The sequence below is a fragment of the Schistocerca piceifrons genome, chromosome 2, assembly GCF_021461385.2.
Source record: "Schistocerca piceifrons isolate TAMUIC-IGC-003096 chromosome 2, iqSchPice1.1, whole genome shotgun sequence".
Lineage (NCBI taxonomy): Eukaryota > Metazoa > Arthropoda > Insecta > Orthoptera > Acrididae > Schistocerca > Schistocerca piceifrons.
The window spans coordinates 808776334-808792335 of record NC_060139.1 but is presented as its reverse complement, the minus strand read 5'-3'; the positions used below and the strand labels follow the sequence as shown (position 1 = coordinate 808792335).

Below are 16002 nucleotides of genomic sequence, written 5' to 3'. Positions count from 1 at the left end.
CCATTGTGCTCAGAGCCATTTGAACCATTTGATCCGAACCTGCGATCGTAGCAGCAGCGCGGTTCCGGGCTGAAGCGCCTAGAACCGCTCCGCCACAACAACCGACTCTTCCTAATTACATCTCTCGCTTGCTTACATAGAATTTTTTGCTCACCACAATTACCATCCAGTACAACTAGTAACAACTAGAATAAAATTTCAATAATTCGCTACTATCTGCGATGTTCACAGCAGAGCGCTTAGAACACTATTGAACGCTCACAGAGAATGCGTGACATAGATGCGCAGAACAAGCCTAAATTCGACCGCCGTCGTTCGTGACTCCAGCTATACCACTCTACTGCTGCTTCCCCACATGCTACACTCTGGTGCGATGCCGCGACATGGTTAAACCAGAGGTGACATGCCACACCCAATACGTGTACAATACCCAAACTCATCTAAAATATCCACGCAGGGGAACTGATCACTAGATGTCCTGCCCCATGTAAAAAGAGGTGGGATGTATTTTCAGCTGTCACTGCAGAATGGGACAGCCAGAAGAGCTCAGTCATTTCGAATATGGACCAATCATTGGATTTCACCTGAGTAACAAATCCATCTGGGGCATTTCAACCTTTCCAGATACGCACGACTGTTGTGCTAGGTCTGTGAGTGGAGGCACGAAGAGACATTCACAGCTAAACCAAAACCAGCATGTACTGCCGGACAGGGACCACTGAGCAATGCAGAGGGTGTCTCTAAAACAATGCATGAAATCTGAAGAAGGAGTTATTCGTGAGTTTCGAAGTGCTTACCAGCAGTCCAGGTAGCACAATGAATATGCGTAGGGAGTTGAATGGGCTACAGTGGTCGAACAGCTGCTCATACGCTTGATATTTCTACGGTCATTGTCGAGCGATGCTTGTGGTAGTTTGCCCTTGAGGCGCGTAAGGACATCAGTCTCATCCATTACGTTAAGCTGTGCTGCAGCATTCGGTTTGTAGGCTTAGTCTTACCACGTTGAGTATGAAGTTGTTCCGTTCCAAACTGAAGAAGGACTAAATGGAAATAGAGCCAAATTAGCTGATCATTCTAAAAAGTGAGTTGATGCTTTATATAACTTACAAGTAAATCTGTGAGCATGGATTATAATAAACAAACAAATGAAAAATATTCTCGATTTAAAGTTGTACTGTCTTTTGTCAGCTTCGTTTTCTGGTCGTAGTCACAGTGTTAGTAATTCACGTTATTTATTCCATTATTCGACTGTCCCCATTTTCCTCACGTTTACATCAAAGCCAAAGCGAATATTTTCCAGTAATCACCTGCTGAGTGCATCGAAGTTACCTCCGTTCCAGAGTTAGTGCTTTCCGGGCGGAGGGTTGAAATCTATACTACCCTCACGTTTTCAATGCAGTTCAAAGTCATTCACTGTTCTATATAGTATCTCATATTTATCAGACTGAACAGCTGAATCTGAGGGAATCCAACCTCCCGTTTCAGCCACAGTCTCCTCTCTTTGAATGTTTACTTTGACGCTCATTGACATATCGCTCTATTTCTAGTTAGAATCTATCTGGTTATTAATGGCAAGCTGTTATACTACCATAGCTGCTTCGTGAAAAATTTCTGAGTTATTGATAGACAATGAGAAGACGATATTGAAACATCCTTTCACACTTTGGGTCGAGAACTCAGAAAAACTACAAAATAAAATTCAGCAAATATTTTCACGTATTCTGCAGGCTCATGAACACTCCAAAATTTTATTATGTACATCTACTTTTACACGAATATATCGATACACTGATGTCAGCTACTTTTGTAATTCTGAGGCTCATAAATAATGTAGAATGCCATACTTACAATAACTTTCATAATTGCATTGTAGAAATCTTGATCAAAATACAGCCTCTGGTCTACGAGGACACGTTTCTCTAGATCTTTAGGATACAGAGAATCGTCCTTTGCATATTTTGACACAAGGTATGTTACAATCGCTCGGCTGAAAAAGAAATAAGAATAAATTTCACTGAAGAAAAGTTCATTATAAACAATATTCTTCCGACTTTTAAACGGAGTGGGCTGCGCCTGATACCGATGCAATAAAAGTGTCACTATGCAGCTACTGAATATGTGTATTTTGCAGGCCAAGTTACGAAGCATCACAACTCCAACTACTTTGCAAACAACTCATTTTCATTTGGAACTGTACAAATAGTGAACAGATTATTGTACCGTCAGTAATTATCAAAAAGATTCTATCGACCCATAAAACATGGCACATGATAAAAATGAAAGGATGAAATATTGATAATTAATTACAAATTGCTAGAGGTAGACATTACAGGCGACGAGAAAATGATTTGACCTGGCATTTGTTTATACAACCCCTAACGAACAGTTTGCAAAGAAAATTAAGTCACAATGCTCCGATTGTAATCTGCAAATCAAACATATTTAATAGCAGTATGATAAATGTTCTCGTTACATATTTAAATGACATTAACAGCTAGAAACGTTTAGATCAGTTTCATATTTCTGGATCTGTTGCAGAAGTTAGTTATAAGTTAGTACTTCGTCATTATTCTGTGGGAAAAGCAGGTTGACTAAGAGCTTACGAAGCCGAGACAAAGTACCTTTTTATTTTTCTCCCTCTTGGTTTTTTTCTCAGAGGGAAGTATGAACTACTGGTCTTTATTCTTCATCACAATGAACAGGATATGTGCTATATCTAGGATGTATTTTAATTAATAACAAAATTGCTCTATTGCTGAAGATATGATTTGGTGGGTTTGCAAAATCTAAAATTTTGTGTTGTTCGGGAAATTTCAAAGGTTTGGAGTAGAACTGGAGCAAATTAACAGTTTGAATCGAGAGCCTCTTGTTCGAATCCCTGTCTGGAACATAGTTTCAACTTATCTCCAAGTTTCATTCAGCTCTAACATGTCTCAGTTATTCGCTCATGTCGTATTTGTCCACTCATACCAACCTTTCTGCAATATTCAAACCATTGTCGACAAGTGCTGGAATCGTTCGCTGTGGATTTATCTGGAATAGAATATGGTTCGTTAGTGAAATACTGAGAATCGTGCATCTTTAGAATTTCCTTAAATCAGTGAAACCAAGGTCTCATTATATCGAAATTTGACTGTATCCGTAATTGCAATAACATTATAAGCTATAATTAACGTATTTAGTTTTCTGCATGACTGTCCTGTAACACAATAAAGCTATAAGTTCTTAAAAATTTATGTGAATTTTACACATTTTTAAATTTAAGCGTATCCGTAAACGAAGATTCAGTAGTGAAAAAAATTATGTTGTATTACAAAGTCCTCTCGTTTTTCGTGGTAATATTCAATAATAAGACTATATATTTTACGTAAACATAGTTTTATCTGATTGCTTATTATTTTTGGGGCTTTCAGGGACATTCGTATGAAGTGATAGCGGTCTGTTAACATACCTGCAGCCTCTCTGGAGTGCCCATTTCCTTTTCGATATCGACCACAAGAACTTTCTCGAGATCAACTCCAATCTCATCAGCGACGATGCGTACAAGGCAGCACGGAGGGCTGGCATCGTGGTTGTACAAAATCAGAGGTGTCATTGTTGTCTTCTGCAAAATGTAACAGATACTTAGGGAGACCTTTTAAGAGGAGCCATCACTCATTTCACGTTTTGCATTTATTATGTTTAGTTTCAAGGGAGAACAGAAATTACTGTGATGGTTTGTATGTAATTGTACTGCAGTTGTTTGCATATCCGGCCTGGTCGTCTAGTGATACCAAGCCTGACTGAAAACCGAGTGGTCGCGGGATCGAATACCTGTAGAAAAACAGATATTTTCAGTCCTTGCCTTTACGCTAGCATCCGTCTCTCACTGATATCAAGGCAAGCCAAGAACGAAACGTGTTTCGGATTCCGTGTTAAACAGTGGGTTCTCCTTTCCCCGGTAAATTAAGCACTCACGAGTCACGAACTGGTGTCCAGTTGAAAGTGCTTGCAAATAGACGATTGAACATTCTTCTCGAGGGCCTCCCAGTCAATCATGCCGTACAAATTTACTTTGCCTTACTATTTATATAGTGCCCCTGAAGCGTGATATAGCAAACCCACATATATCTAGGAAGATGTGTAATGACGTAAACACTGTTCTTGGCTGCGACACAACCACGTCAGCCAAACCGACACGAGCATTTCATCACGTGGTTGACCCACCCATCTTCGGAAACTTGCGCGCTGCTAGTTAAGCTGTTCATTAAGCTGCTCATTAGTCCATTACGACCAGATTAGTCAAATACAACCTATCTCCGTATCAATGGGTAGAATCGGATATAACCCCGTTAGAATTGTTGCGAGGAATGAAAGTTTCACTACAGGTATTTCGCCGGCAACGGTAGGAGAGATGATTGTGTAATATAGCTGATTGCCTGTGTCCTGGATTAAATTATAAGCCCCTCCACAGTGTCTCATAAAGTGAAAGCATGTGACGCTTCTGATAGTGGTCCATCTGTGGGATGGAGACCTTGGTGCTTTTCCTGAGGAGTAAGCTATGTGTCCGCACTGGGTTCCATCATCTCCGTTCACTCATCGCCATACAACACAAACATAACATCACACTATCCACGCACCCATTACGCTCACTTCAACTCTAGAAATACACTATCTGATCAGAAGCAACGTAACAGTAGACATATGAAACCGGTTTTGTCCACACTTTGCCTCTATGACGGCTTGGACTCCGTTGGAGACACTTGCAATGAGGCGTAAGAATGTCTGTGGATTGAGCTGTTATTTTATCTCCACTGGTTTCAGGTCACGGATAGGTGCGGGCCATCTATTTAAGGAATGTTGTTGTCCACAGATGCACACGCTGTCTAGGAGTATCGTCTTTGATTAGTAATCAATTCGTCACGGCTTAAATTTTGAATGAAAATCACCATCAATGGCGGCCGACGATTTTAGGCTTAACAAGTCACCCTCATCCAGCCAACGGACTTGTCAAAGATGGCGGAAAAGTACATAGAGGTTCATGGCACTCTTTTGCCATTGGGGTGGGGAAACTGCCCCTAAAGGTAAAGCATCAGGAACGATCAAATTGCACAAAGATGCAGAAGGCAATGCAGATCATCGCATTAAAGACATATAATTCGTATCCACAGGATTGTCGGGTGTTTTTCAGTTACTGAAAAATTGTCACGATGGTGTATTAACATTGACAAAAGATTCCGGAATGTCCTACATTCGGACCTCCGGTAGGGGACTTCCAAGAAGCGGTGACCATGAGAAAAAGACAGAATAATCAACGAAACGATAACATACAAAGAGTCGAGGCGTGGAATGTCAGAAGTTTGAACGAGGCGAGGAAGCTAGAAAATCTGAAAAGGGAAATGCAAAGGCTCAATCTAGATACAGTAGGGGGTCAGTGAAGTGAAGTGGAAAGAAGACAAGAATTTCTGGTCAGACAACTGTAGGGTTATATCAGCAGAAAGCGGTATAATAGAAATAGGTTTCCTTATGAATAGGAAGGCAGAGCAAAGAGCGAGTTATTGGGCACAATTCAGTGGTAGGGTTATTCTAATCAGAATCGACTGCAAGCCAGATAGTTCATGTGCACGTACCGACGTCGCAAGCCGAAGATGAAGACACAGAGGAAGTATATGAGCAAATTGAACGGTAATTCAGTACGTAAAGGAATATGAAAATCTAATAATTATGGGGGATTGGAATGACGTCGCAGGGAAAAAGTAGAAGATAAGGTTACAGGAGAAAGTGGGCCTGATAGCAGAAATGAGACAGGAAGAAGACTAATTGAGTTCTGCAACAAATACAAGTTATAGCGAATATTCTGTTCAAGAATCACAAGAGGAGGAAGTATACTTGGAAAAGGCTGCGACATATAGGAAGATTTCTGTTGGATTACATCATTGTCAGGCAGAGATTCCCACCAAATCAGATACTGGACTGTAAGGCGTAAAAAATGGTTCAAATGGCTCTGAGCACTATGGGACTCAACTGCTGAGGTCATTAGTCCCCAATCTAAGGACATCACACACATCATTGCCCGAGGCAGGATTCGGACCTGCGACCGTAGCGGTCTCGCGGTTCCAGACTGCAGCGCCAGAACCGCGCGGCCACTTCGGCCGGCCGTAAGGCGTAACCAGGAGCATATACAGGGTGGTCCATTGATCGTGACCGGGTCAAATATCTCACGAAATAAGCGTCAAACGAAAAACCTACAAACAACGAAACTTGTCTGACTTGAAGGAGGAAACCAGATGGCACTATGGTTGGCCCGCTAGATGGCCCTGTCATAGGTCAAACGGATATCAACTGCGATTTTTTAAAATGGGAATCCCCATTTTTTATTACGTATTCGTGTAGTAGGTAAAGAAAGTGAAAAAGTTGGACCACTTTTTTCGCTTTATGATAGATGGCGCTGTAATAGTCACAAACACATGGCTCACAATTTTAGACGAACAGTTGGTAACAGGTAGGTTTTTTAAATTAAAATACAGAGCGTAGGTACATCTGAACATTTTATTTCGGTTGTTCCAATATGATACATGTACCTTTGTGAACTTATCATTTCTGAGAACGCATGCAATAAATGCTCGTAATGATGTCCGTCAACCTCATTGCATTTGGCAATACGTGTAACGACATTCCCCTCTCAACAGCGAGTAGTTCGCCTTCCGTAATGTTCGCATATGCATTGACAATGCGCTGACGCATGTTGTCAGGCGTTGTCGGTGGATCACGATAGCAAATATCCTTCAACTTTCCCCACAGAAAGAAATCCGGGCACGCCAGATCCGGTGAACGTGCGGGCCATGGTATGGTGCTTCGACGACCAATCCACCTGTCATGAAATGTGCTATTCAATACCGCGACTCAACCGCACGCGGGCTATGTGCCGGATATCCATGTTCAAAATGTTCAAATGTGTGTTAAATCTTATGGGACTTAACTGCTAAGGTCATCAGTCCCTAAGCTTACACACTACTTAATCTAAATTATCCTAAGGACAAACACACACACCCATGCCCGAGGGAGGACTCGAACCTCCACCGGGACCAGCCGCACAGTCCATGACTGCAGCGCCTGAGGCCGCTCGGCTATTCCTGCGCGGCTAATCCATCATGTTGGAAGTACATCACCATTCAGTCATGCAGTGAAACATCTTGTAGTAACATTGGTAGAACATTACGTAGGAAATCAGCATACATTGCACCATTTAGATTGCCATCGATAAAATGGGGCCGGCCGCGGTGGTCTAGCGGTTCTGGCGCTGCAGTCCGGAACCGCGGGACTGCTACGGTCGCAGGTTCGAATCCTGCCTCGGGCATGGGTGTGTGTGATGTCCTTAGGTTAGTTAGGTTTAAGTAGTTCTAAGTTCTAGGGGACTTATGACCTAAGATGTTGAGTCCCATAGTGCTCAGAGCCATTTGAACCATTTTTGATAAAATGGGGCCATTTATCCTTCCTCCCATAATGCCGCACCATACATTAACCCGTCAAGGTCGCTGATGTTCCACTTGTCGCAGCCATCATGGATTTTCCGTTGCCCAAGTGCATATTATGCCGGTTTACGTTACCGCTGTTGGTGGATCACGCTTCGTCGCTAAATAGAACGCGTGCAAAAAATCTGTCATCGTCCCGTAATTTCTCTTGTGCCCAGTGGAAGAACTGTACACGACGTTCAAAGTCGTCGCCATGCAATTCCTGGTGCATAGATATATGGTACGGGTGCAATCGATGTTGATGCAGTATTCTCAGCACCGACGTTTTTGAGATTCCCAGTTCTTACGCAAATTGTCTGCTACTGATGTGCGGATTTAAATAACGTAACGTTTTGGCGAACGGTCCGGGCACTTGGATAATGTCAAGGATACAGAGCAGCATACATAGCACACTCCCGTTGGGCATTCTGATCACAATAGCCATATATCAACACGATATCGATCTTTTCCGCAATTGGTAAACGGTCCATTTTAACACGGGTAATGTATCACGAAGCAAATACCGTCCGCAAAGGCGGAATTTTACGTGATACCACGTACTTATACGTTTGTGAGTATTACAGCGCCATCTATCACAAAGCGAAAAAAGTGGTCCAACTAAAACATTCATATTTCTTTACGTACTACACGAATATGTAATAAAAATGGGGGTTTCTATTTTTTTAAAAACGCAGTTGATATCCATTTGACATATGGCAGCGCCATCTAGCGGGCTATCTGGTTTCCCCCTTCAAGCTAGACGAGTTTCGTTCTTTGTAGTTTTTTCATTTGATGCTTATTTCGTGAGATATTTGCCCCGGTCACTATCACTGGACCACCATGTATATACTCAGAGCTGAATATAGTAATGATAAAGAGTAGGCTGAAATGTAAGACACTAGTCAGGAAGACACAGTGAACAAAGAAGTGGGACACGAAAGTACGAAGAAATGAAGAGACAAGTTGAAGTTTTCTGAGGTTACGGACACTGCAATAATGAATAGCGCAACTGCCAAGAAACTATAGATAATAGCTGAAATACTTCAGCTGATCGATGAAGAAAGGAAGTACAGAAATATTAAAAACAAGGGCGGTAGCATTTAGAGTACAATGGGAATTTCACAGTTAAATGAAGAGGAGAGAGCAGACAGGTGGAAAGAGTACACTGAAGTCCTCAATAAGGGGGAACACTTCTCTGATGATATAACAGGAGAAGAAACAGGAGTCGATATAGAAGAGATAGGGGATCCAGTATTAGAGTTGGGATTTTAAAAGAGATTAGGAAGACATTAAATCAAGTACGGCAGAAGGGATATATAATATTCGGTCGGAATTTCTAAAATCATTGGGGGACGTTGCAATACAACGACTGTTAACGTTGGTGTGTAGAATATGTGAAACTAAGCGAACTACCGTCAGGAAACGTCGTGCACACAATTCCGGAAATAGCAAAAGCTGCCAAATTCGAGAATTATCTCATAATCAGCTTAAAAGTTCATGCATCTATGTTGCTGACAAGAATAATGTAAAGAAGAATGGAAGAAAAAATTGAGGATGTATTAGATGACGATCAGTTGGCTTTAGAAAAGGTAAAGGAACCAGAGAGGCAGTTCTGACGTTGCGACTGATAATCGAAGCAATACTGAAGAAAAATCAAGAAAAGTTCATGGGATATTTAGACTTGGAAAAAGCGCTTGACAATGTAAAATAGTGGAGGATATTCGAAATTTTTAGAAAAATAGTGGTAGCTATAGGATATCCGGACGATATAAAATATGCACTAGAACCGAGAGGGAACAAAGGAATGGAAGACGAAAAACAAGTGCTCGGATCAAAGAGTGTATAGGACACGAGTTTGCACCCTTGGTCTAGGGATAGATTCATTGATTCATAATCAAAACGTCTTCGGTCCCGGGTTCGAATTCCGTTGCTGTTTAAATTTTGATTAATAATCAGCATTGGTGGCCGAAGACTTCCGGCATAATAAGTCACCCTCATTCTGTTAACGGCCTTGTCAAAGACGGCGGAGGAGCGGACGGATGTTCAGGGAACTCTCTTGTCCTAGGGGTGGGAAACTGCAACGAAAGGCGGAAGAATCAGCAATGGTCAACGGTATGACGATGCAGAAGGCAATGGAAACCACTGCATTAAAGACACGTAACGTGTATCCACAGGGCATGTGGCCTGTAATTGAAGAAGTATCATGATGATCTCTCCATTGGCAAAAGATTCCGGAATAGGCCCCCATTCGGGTCTCCGGGAGGGGACTGCCAAGGGGGAGGTTACCATGAAGAAAAGATTGCATAATCGATTGAAATAATAACATTCTACGAGTCGTGGCGTGGAATGTCAGAAGCTTGACGTGGTAGGGAAACTAGAAAATCTGAAAAATGAAATGCAAAGACTCAAGACCTATATTGAAGGGGTCAGTGAAGTGAAGTGGACAGAAGACAACAATTTCTGGTCCGATGAGTATAGGGTAATATCAACAGCAGCAGTAATTGATATCACGGGAGAAGGATTCGTTATGAATAGGAAGGTAGGGCAGAGAGTACGCTACTGTAAACAGTTCAGTGACAGGGTTGTTCTTATCAGAATCGACAGCAAACCAGCACCGACAACAATAGTTCAGGTGTACACACCGACGTTGCAAGCTGAAGATCAAGAGATTGAGAAAGTGTATGAGGATATTGCGAGGGTAATACAGTACGTAAAGGGAGATGAAAATCAAATACTCATGGGGGACTGGAGTGCAGTTGTAGGGGAAGGAGTAGAAGAAAAGGTTACAGGTGACTATGGGCTTGGGACAAGGAATGAGAGAGGAGAAAGACTTATTGAGTCCTGTAACAAGTTTCAGCTAGAAGTAGCGAATACTTTGTTCAAGAAGTACAAGAGGTGGTCCTTGGAAAAGGCCGTGTAATACTGGGAGATTTCAGTTAGATTACATCATAGGCAGAAGAGATTCCGAAATCAGATACTGGATTGTAAGGCGTACCCAGGAGCAGATATAGATTCAAATCACAGTACAGTAATGATGAACGGTAGGCTAAAGTTTAAGACATTAGTCAGGAAGAATCAATACGCAAAGAAGTGGGATACGGAAGTCCTAAGGGATGACGAGATACGCTAGAAGTTCTCTAAGGCTATAGAGAGGAATAGCTCAGTAAGCAGTACAGTTGAAGAGGAATGGACATCTCTAAAAAGGGCCATCACAGAAGTCGGGAAGGAAAACGTAGGTACAAAGAAGGTAATTGCGAAGAAACCATGGGTAACAGAAGAAATAATTCAACTGATCAATGAAAGAAGGAAGTACAAAAATGTTCCGGGAAACTGAGAAATACAGAAATACAAGTCGATGAGGAATGAAACAAATAGTAAGTGCAGGGAAGCTAAGACGAAATGGTAGCAGGAAAAATATGAAGACGTCGAAAAAGAAATGACTGTCGGAAAGACAGACTCAGCATATAGGAAAGTTAAAACAAACTTCGGTGACATTAAAAGCAAGTATGACAACATTAAGAGTGGTACGGGAATTCCACTGTTAAATGCAGAGGAGACAGGGGATAGGTGGAAAGAATATATTGAAAGTCTCTATGAGTGGGAAGATTTGTCTGATGTGGTAGAAGAAGAAACAGGAGTCGAATTACAAGAGATGCGGTATCCAGAATTAGAATATGAATTTAAACGAGCAGTGGAGGACTTAAGATCAAATAAGGCAGAAAGAATGGATAACATTCCATCAGAATTTCTAAAGTAATTGCGGGAAGCGGTAACAAAACGACTATTCACGTTGGTGTGTAGATTGTATGAGTCTGGCGACATACCATCTGAACTTCGGAGAAGCATCATCCACACAATTCCGACGACGGCAAGAGCTGACAAGTGCGAGAACTATCGCACAATCAGCTTAACAGCGCATGCAGCCAAATTACTTACAAGAATAATATACAGAAGAATGGAAAATAAAATTGAGAATGCGCTAGATGACGATCAGTTTAGCTTTAGGAAATGTAAAGGCACAAGAGAGGCAATTCTGACGTTGTAATTAATAATGGAAGCACGACTAAAGAAAAATCAAGACACATTCATAGGATTTGTCGACATGGATAAAGCGTTCGACAATGTAAAATGGTGCAAGGTGTTCGAAATTCTGAGAAAAGTATAAGGAGAGACGGGTCATATACAATACGTACAACAGCCAGGAGGGAATAATAAGAGTGGACGACAAGAACGAAGTGCTTTCATTAAACGGTGTGTAAGACAAGAACGTAGCCTTTCGCCCCTATAGTTCAATCTGAACATCAAGAAAGCAATGGTGGAAATGAAGAAAGGTTCGGGAGTGGAATTAAAATTCAAGGTGAAAGGATATCAAAGATACGATTCGCTGATGACATTGCTATACTGAGTGAAACTGAAGAAGAATTACGTGATCTGCTTAATGGAATGAACAGTCTAATGAGTACAGAGCATGAATTGAGATTAAATCGAAGAAAGACGAAAGTAATGAGAAATAGTAGAAATGAGAGCACGATAAGGTTAACGTCAGGATTGACGATCACGAAGTAGATGAAGGTAAGGTATTCTGCTACTTAGGCAGTGAAATAAACAATGGCAGACGGAGCAAGCACTAGCAATGGCAAAAAGGGCATTCCTGGTCTAGAGAAGTCTACTAATATCAAATATCAGCCTTAATTTGAAGAAGAAATTTCTGAGAATGTACTTCTGGAGTACAGCATTGCATGGTAGTGAAACATGGACTGTGGGAAACCCGGAACAGAAGAGAGTCGAAGCATTTGATATGTGGTGCTACGACGAATGTTGAAAATTGGGTGGACTGATAAGGTAAGGAATGAGGAGGTTCTGCGCAGAATCGGAGAGGAAAGGAACATGTGGAAACACTGATAAGCAGAAGGGATAGGATGATAGGACATCTGTTAAGATATGAGGGAATGACTTCCATGGTACTATTGGGAGCTGCAGAGGGCAAAAACTGTAGAGGAAGACAGAGATTGGAATACATCCAATAACAAATACTCTGAGATGAAGAGGTTAGCACAGGAGAGGAATTCGTGGCCAGTTAGAAGACTGAAAAAAAAAAAATAGGGATGTAGCCTTTTTCCCTACTGCTCAGTCCGTACATCGAAGAAGCAACGAAAGAAATAAAAGAAAGGCTCTGGTATGGGATTAAGAAAGGCTCAACAGTGGGATTAAAATTCAGGGTGAAAGGGTGACATTGCTATCCTCAGTGAAAGTGAAGAAGGATTTCAGGTTAAGTTGAAAGGAATGAACAATCTGACGAGTACAGAATATGGACTGAGAGTAAATCGAAGGAAGACCAAAGAAATGAGAAGTAGCAGAATTGAGAACACTGAGAATCCCAACATTACAACTGTCGATCTCGAAGAAGCAAAGTTATGGAATTATGCTACCTAGGCCGCAAAGTAACGTACAGCGGGTGGAGAAAGGAGGAGATGAAAGCAGAATCGGAGAGCATTCCTGGCCAAGAGAATTCTGTTAGCATCAAAGGTAGGTCTTAACCTGAGGCAGAAATTTCTGAAAATGTATGTCTGGAGCATGGCCTTATATGGTTGTGAGACATTGACTCTGGGGAAATCAGAGCAGAAGACAATCGAAGCCTTTGATATGCTGTGGTGCAGAAGAACGTTGAAAATTAGATAGACTAATAACATAAGGAATTAGAAGGCAAGATACATATGGAAAACAATGTCAAGAAGAAGGAACAAAATGGTAGGACATCTGCTAAGTATCCAGGAGATAACTTCCATAGCACTTGAGGAAGCTTTACAGAATAAAAACTGTAGAGGAAGACGGAGAGTGAAATATATCCACCAAATAATTGAGGACTTAGAGTTGGATGTAGGGCACGATTACTTATCTGAGATGAAAAGGTTGGCTCAGTAGAGGAATTTCTGACGCGTCGCTTCAAACCAGTCAAAAGACTGTTGATTCAAAAGAAAAAAAAATAGGAAGAAAGAAAGAAAGAAAGAAAAACTGGCCACAGAACATTGTCTCACAGATGGTGCGTTATAACATGGTACGTTGTCATGCCGCTAACTGTTGCTCTAGTGGGAAGCTGTCAACAATGCTTTAAAACGTGATTAAGTCCTCCTGCATTTGCCGTTTCTCTAACCGCAAAAATCCACGAAAATCATCCCCATAACATACCAACACCTCCTCCGAGCTTCAATGTTGGCACTCATCCTGACGGCTGTTAATGTTAACTCAAAAAAATGGCTCTGAGCACTATGGGACTCAACTGCTGAGGTCATTAGTCCCCTAGAACTTAGAACTAGTTAAACCTAACTAACCTAAGGACATCACAAACATCCATGCCCGAGGCAGGATTCGAACCTGCGACCGTAGCGGTCTTGCGGTTCCAGACTGCAGCGCCTTTAACCGCACGGCCACTTCGGCCGGCTAATGTTAACTGTTCTATCGTATTGACATAGGATAGAGACTGATTCATCATTTGAATCACTCGTTTCCAGTCATCGATTGTCCAGTGGCACACCAACTCAGATGTCACTTAGCATTTACAGAAATTTGTGGTTTCTGAGGAGGTGCTTGACTGTCACACCCCATTCTTTTTAACTCGCTTCGCAAAGTCATTGTGACACCCGGACTGTTGGTAGTTACCTGTGGTTGTTCCTTCACGTGTTCACTTTGCAATAGCATCACCAACAACCGAATGGTTCAGATTTAGAAGGGTTGAAATGTCGTTGATGAATCTGTTGCTCAGCTGACATCCAGCGACTTGTCGACCTTCCAGGTCACTGAGCTCTCCAATTCATTCGGTTGTTAATGCTTCTCTGTTGATAACACAATGTCCTTCCGCCTCTCGCGACATCTAGTGGTCAATTCCACATTACATAAGCGTGCCTGGATACTTCTGATGAGATACAAATGGTTCAAATGGCTCTGAGCACTATGGGACTTAACATCTATGGTCATCAGTCCCCTAGACTTAGAACTACTTAAACCTAACGAAACTAATGACATCACACACAGCCATGCCCGAGGCAGGATTCGAACCTGCGACCGTAGCGGTCGCCCGGTTCCAGACTGTAGCGCCTAGAACCGCTCGGCCACCACGGCCGGCTCTGATGAGATACCTCTGACACCTTTTTCATATCAGCAAGGAAAAGGACCACCGTGCATGGCGAACATTCCAGCTAGGCGGTTGGACCTACCTCCTGGGGTTTCTCGATCAACAATGCTTTAAGCCTTTACTTTTTTACCGAGAATACCTCACAGTACGTTTTGTTTAGATTCATTTGATGTAACTATCTGAACTATCATTTATCTGGGAGGGATCACCTGAGGATACAGAATTTGGTACAAAGACTTACAATAAATAATACAGCAAGAATTAGTCCAGCTTATACAATACCAGCTAGTATGATGCTCGATTTACTGTGTATGAACCATGGTATAATAGTGAGGCCGTCCAGTAGTGTAGCGGCAGAGATCACTCGTGGTACCGAGACGCTGGAGACGTGGCACACATCACCGGGTCCACAAGATCTCGCGAGACCGCTATCGGCGTCAGACGGATAATTGCAGTTTCGTTACCAACTTCACAACGCACGCATGGGAGTTATGAATACACGATGCCACATACAGAGTTACCACATTCCCTGATGATGCTATGTGGTGTCACAGTTCACCCAGAGATTTTGGGGGACTCCTATACTGGTACGTAGTATTTCATCAACCCCCATAAGTAAATACTCTGAAGATATAGGTGCAATGCAAAGTCCGTATCCTTGTTAAGGTCGATCTATGAGACACCTCTTTTCTAAAAGATCCTGAGATCCTGACCCAGGTTTCAGAGGGGGGGGGGGGGGGGGTGTTGACCATAAATGCTTTCGCAGTGGTAGGAAAAAAAAAACCGGACTTCCATTTTCCATTCCAGTGTGCACAGATCAGCTATAAGCCGTTGCGACGGCTTTGCCTGGTCTTGGTGGCTTCCTGAAGGACTGAATTGAATGTGATTACTGATTGAGCCCCTTTTTATATATATATATTTTTTAAATTGTGTATTTGTGCCTTTCAGCGTCTCACTAAGGGTCGTTTTCTGCATTATTTATGGCATGTGCAATTTGGTCGCTTAGTACAGTTACAGTGGCCGAAGGTAGTTATTTAACTAATGATATTTATCCTTTTATTGTATTGTTGATTACTTTGAGGTTATCCTGCTTTATTTAAATGGTGGGGGCCACCTTTTTTTTAATAAGAATGTTGTTAACTGAAGCTTAGTACGTCCGTATCCATTAAAAATATTTATGATGTAACTGGATCAAAGTTTTCTTACGGATGGCTACGTGAAATTCTGATTGAACTGAATTGTTTAATTAGCCATATGAACAACTGAGTCGAAAGTCAATTATATTTACTAGTTGTATTTTCTGCTGCTGGTTTCTGTAGCAGTTTTCGTTTTAGCTTTTTATTTGTGAGGGAATGGATTTAAACTATGTAAATCTAATTTACA

The 16002-nt window shown here is 41.8% G+C and overlaps 1 protein-coding gene across 2 annotated transcripts in view; it reads right to left on the bottom strand.

Moving 5' to 3' along the window:
• The window catches only part of LOC124777609 (glutathione S-transferase D5-like), a 64855-nt gene that overhangs the window by 23391 nt on the left and 25462 nt on the right, over positions 1–16002 (bottom strand). The window contains exons 1-4 of one of the 2 annotated variants that reach the window (XM_047253070.1): positions 14148–14291; positions 3452–3604; positions 2975–3033; positions 1849–1987 (exon numbers count right to left, since the gene is read on the bottom strand). In XM_047253070.1, coding sequence (XP_047109026.1) covers positions 1849–1987; positions 2975–3033; positions 3452–3604; positions 14148–14186 — 390 coding nt within the window. In that variant the 5' untranslated portion in view covers positions 14187–14291. Of the gene's footprint in view, positions 1–1848; positions 1988–2974; positions 3034–3451; positions 3605–14147; positions 14292–16002 lie in introns of those variants that run through there. The other variant, XM_047253071.1, reaches the window with a different exon arrangement.